At 52.8% G+C, this 4,112-nt stretch overlaps 1 protein-coding gene across 1 annotated transcript; it reads right to left on the reverse strand.

Annotated features, from left to right (window-relative positions):
- Positions 1-245: 245 nt before the first annotated feature.
- LOC141041122 (benzyl alcohol O-benzoyltransferase-like) lies at positions 246-1,755 on the reverse strand. Its single transcript, XM_073507232.1, has 2 exons — positions 1,673-1,755; positions 246-696 (listed from the first exon to the last, which is right to left on the reverse strand). Exons 1-2 carry the CDS (start codon positions 1,753-1,755, stop codon positions 246-248), a joined length of 534 nt encoding a protein of 177 aa, XP_073363333.1.
- Between the last annotated feature and the right edge of the window lie 2,357 nt (positions 1,756-4,112).

Here is a 4,112-nt window from a genome sequence, read left to right on the forward strand (position 1 = left end):
AGACACGGTCCACGCGTGCAAGAAATCAGCCGGGTGAACGAAAGCGTATTCCTTAATAGTAGAGATGTGCTCCTTAAGAACGATTAAAAATATAGCAGTCTAAGTGAGAATAGTATCCCCTAAAACCAACTACACTTTAGAAAGCCAAATCATGTTATGAATGCTTATTTGGATTCGAAATTACATTTGAAATGTTCCGCAAGGGAAAGGGATTGTGTGAGGAGTTGTATTTTCAGGTTACATTCCTACATCCTCGACAGCACGGTCGACTCCACGCCACTAGAACGCCCACGGCGCGAAGAAACCTCCGACAGCCCCGCGCGCACATTGGCCGCGAACCTCTCCATGGCGCGCGGCGGCAGGCACATCGGCACGGTGATCCCTCCGCCCGCCGCGGGGATGTGGAACGTGGCCAGCGTCGTCGTGGCCGGCCCGCCGTACACCGGAAGGCCCCATCCGAGGTCCACATTGTGCAGGTTCGCCTTGGTCAGATCCGTCACAAGGTACGTCCGCGCCGTCGTGAACCGCGGCCGCCCGCGCAGCACCAGCGCGTCGGCCACCGACTGCGCGTAGTCGGCGGCGGCGACCCGCGCCATCGCGGCGACGATCAGCTCCACCGCGCGGCCTAGCGGTCCCGAGCAGAGCTCCCCGGCCGTCGTCCGCGCCACGCCGAAGGTGAGCGCGTTCCCGTAGAACCTGTCGTGGAATTGTCACGGCAGATGTCCTCGAGCTAGGACTTAGTCGTGGAGCCATCGCAACTAGGAAGCTTGAAGGGGTTAAAGTGGGACAAGGAACACGAGGGTTTATACTGGTTTGGCCCCTTACGGTGAAGGTAAAAGCCTACGTCCAGTTTGAGGTGGTATTGATTAGGTTTACGATCACCAGGGAGCTAAACTGCTATGCCCGGATCTCGATGAGATTGTTCTTGTCCCTAAACCGCTGCCGGGTCGTCCCTTTATATAGGGAGGCGGACGCCCAGCAGCCCTTAGAGTCCCGGCCGGCTTATAAGATTGTCCGGCTCGGACTCTCAATCATACTTGCCTTACACTACAAGTTCTACCATAATAATGATTATAACTATGGGCCTTAAGCCATATCCGGGTCTTAGCCCATCTCTGGCCCATCGTCTTCAAGCTTGTCTCCGGGCTTCTGGCAACGACCATACGAGTAACCCGGCCCCTCCTGGCGGGTGACTCTAAGGTCTATATCCTCAACATTAGGCCCCAGATTGATTTGAGCCGGCTCTTGTCAATCTTCAACGCTTCTGACAGAAAAAATCTCCGGCTTACCATTCATGTGAAGGCCATAACCCGGAGTGACGTCATCCTCTGGACTCCGGATAATCTGCCGTGACGTCATCCTCCATTAAGTCCATTTTTTACTCCGCCAGATCCGCAACGGATCTTTGCTTCTACTGTCATTCCGAAAATCGAGGCGTCGTGGGGGGAGATAACCACGCCGTGGTCTCCTTGAATCTCGCGCCCACTTATGACCTTACCTTATAAATAGGCCGGCCCGACGGGCTCTTCTCACGCTTCCTTCTTCCTCCTCGCGCCGCTGCCTTTCTCACCGAGCTCGCACTCCGCCGCCGCCGTCTCGCCTCCGGTCTTCGTCAACCTTGGCCGCTGCATCACCCTAACTCGGACCAGATAAACAGCGGCGACTCCTGCACCTCTTCAGCTCCGGTAAGTTCTCACCACCCCGTAGAGTAGATCTGCAGTAGGGTTCCTCCACGTTCTTCGTGTTCGTCGCCATTGCCCGCAAGTTCGGTAGTTCTTGTTGTCACTGCCCTTGTTTGATCTTTAGCCTTGTATAGAACTAGTGCGGCAGTTGTTTAGGCCTCATTTCAAATGCCAGTAGATCTCTTTCCACTTTATAGATGCTTCGTTCGAGCTCAAGAACATCCGCTCGTCTGTTCTAGGTCTAGAAAATTTTCATTTCACCCGACCATTTTGATCCAAAAAAGTTACTGCAATATGTGAAACCTGTTTTACCACACTTAGTAAAAACTGCAACCATTGAATCTTGGCGGCTTATGATTCCGGGTTAAAGTACCCACGCGCTGTAGAATCCTCCGGTTTAAAGAAATCCATGCTTCGTAGAATCCTCCGGCTTAACTGTAGTAAGGCCGTAGATAATCAACTTAATCTGAATGCCCCTGCGGCTTAAATAACCCACTGTACCTGAGTATATATAATTAGTCCCCTTCATAAGCCGCCACCTTAGTTTTAAACTGTAGATCTCCGGCGTATAATTAACCCGGACATTTTCCTTTTGTCATAGACTGCCAACTTTCACCATGCCTCCCAAGGCTCCCATCACTTGCAACTGGATGAGGTCCAACGTCACCAACGAGACCCTAGCCAATTTTGTTAAGTCCGGATATCTCCCTAAGAAAGAAGTCATGTCCTACCGTGCCCCTGACCCGTCAGAAGAAAGACCACAGCCAAGGGACGGGGAGGTAGTGATCTTCGCAGATCATATGAGCCGGGGCTTCGCACCGCCCGGCTCAAAGTTTTTTAGAGAGGTGCTCAACTTCTTCGACTTGCGGCCTCAAGATATAGGACCCAACTCCGTATCCAACATCTGCAATTTTCAAGTCTTCTGCGAGGTTTACCTTGGAGAAGAGCCAAGTCTGCTGCTTTTCAGAGAACTGTTTTACTTAAACCGCCAGAATGAGTGTGCCAATGGGCCGAGTCTGGAGTTAGGTGGCATTTCCATCCAGCGGCGTAGGGATTGTCTGTTCCCTTATGCAGAGCGGCCGAGCCACCCCAAGGACTGGAACATGACTTGGTTCTACTGCCAAGATACGTCCCCGGCTGACGAAAGCCCGCTGCCCGGCTTTCGCCCAACACGTCTAGAGCCGACTCACCCACTGTTGGATAAGCTGACTCCAGCGGAGCGCCAGCCTCTGCTTCCTACCATCAATAAAATCAAGGCCCTCCTGGGCAACGGTCTGAACGGAATCGACCTGGTCCGGGTCTGGATCTCATGGCGGGTGATCCCATTGAGCCGCCGCCCCGGCTTAATGTGTGAGTACACCGGGCGAAAGGATGACCCTCAGAGGCACAGCCGCAATGATCTGCCAGAAGACGTTGCAGAGGAGGAGACCAAGGCTCTTTTAAACGAGAGCCTGGCAGACTGCGGAAGGACCGGGTTAGCCCCCTTCTGCAAGACCAATCCAGCCCCAGCAGTAAACCGCTGACTTTAACTTTTCATCTTCGTCTGCATATAACCTTCATCTGAACCCGTTTTAAGAATTCCTCATTGTATTTTTCAGGCTGATGACAAATTCTGGCGGGTCAAGTATGACCATGAGGAGGCCAAGAAGGCCAGGAAGGTGAAGAAAGCCGCCAAGAAAGCCGCCCCTCGCAAAAAGGAAGCAGGCCTACTACTTCGGAGCTGATGCAATTAAGCGACAGCTCCGAGTCAGAGGTAACCCCCAAGCCTTTAAATTCTTGCTGTACTTGTTATTTGTTGCTGTTTTCCTTATCAACACTTGCTCATTGACAGGATGACGCCGGCGCCAGTAACCCGGTGGTTGAAGAGGTAATGTCACTTTCCTACGACTCGGAGCCCTTGCCACAGCTGAAAGTCCGAAGGGTAACCCGGAAAGTAAGTTTTTCACATCCTTTAGCTCATCAAGACCCTCAATTTCTTTTGAAGCGACAGGTTCACGAAAGCCGGCGTCACACCCGGACCAACAAGGACACCGACCTCTCCGCCGGGTTACCCGACGCAACAAGGAAGCGTCAAACTGAGGTTTTTTCTCACTTGTACCCTTTTCACCCATTGGCGGGTGTTATCCGTCAGCCACTCAATTCTTCTGACTCCAATTACCAGGAGACCTCCCCTTCTTCGGGCGACTCTATGCAGTCGAGTCTTCCGACATTCAAGACCGCACCCAGGTAATGACAACCATCTCACATTATACTTGTCTGTACTTACTCTCTTTGTGCTGAATGTTTCTGTCCTTTCAGCGCTCAGGCAAAGCTCACCAAAAGAGCAAAGAAGACCAGGTCAGCCGGAGTGCCGGACTTACCTGAACCGGAGGTGACAGCTCAAGAGCCGCCAGCTGCCTCCGCCCCCGAAGCCACCACTCCGATGGACAC

This window comes from Aegilops tauschii, chromosome 2 (genome assembly GCF_002575655.3).
Source record: "Aegilops tauschii subsp. strangulata cultivar AL8/78 chromosome 2, Aet v6.0, whole genome shotgun sequence".
Taxonomy (NCBI): domain Eukaryota; kingdom Viridiplantae; phylum Streptophyta; class Magnoliopsida; order Poales; family Poaceae; genus Aegilops; species Aegilops tauschii.

Excerpts from the sequence above, each read along its gene's own strand:
- LOC141041122 (XM_073507232.1), bottom strand. The coding sequence starts at position 1,755 with ATGGCGACGAACACGAAGAACGTGGAGGAACCCTACTGCAGATCTACT. Across the intron at positions 697-1,672 it reads AACTTACCGGAGCTGAAGAG|GTTCTACGGGAACGCGCTCA; the intron begins GTGCAGGAGTCG and ends ATTCCACGACAG.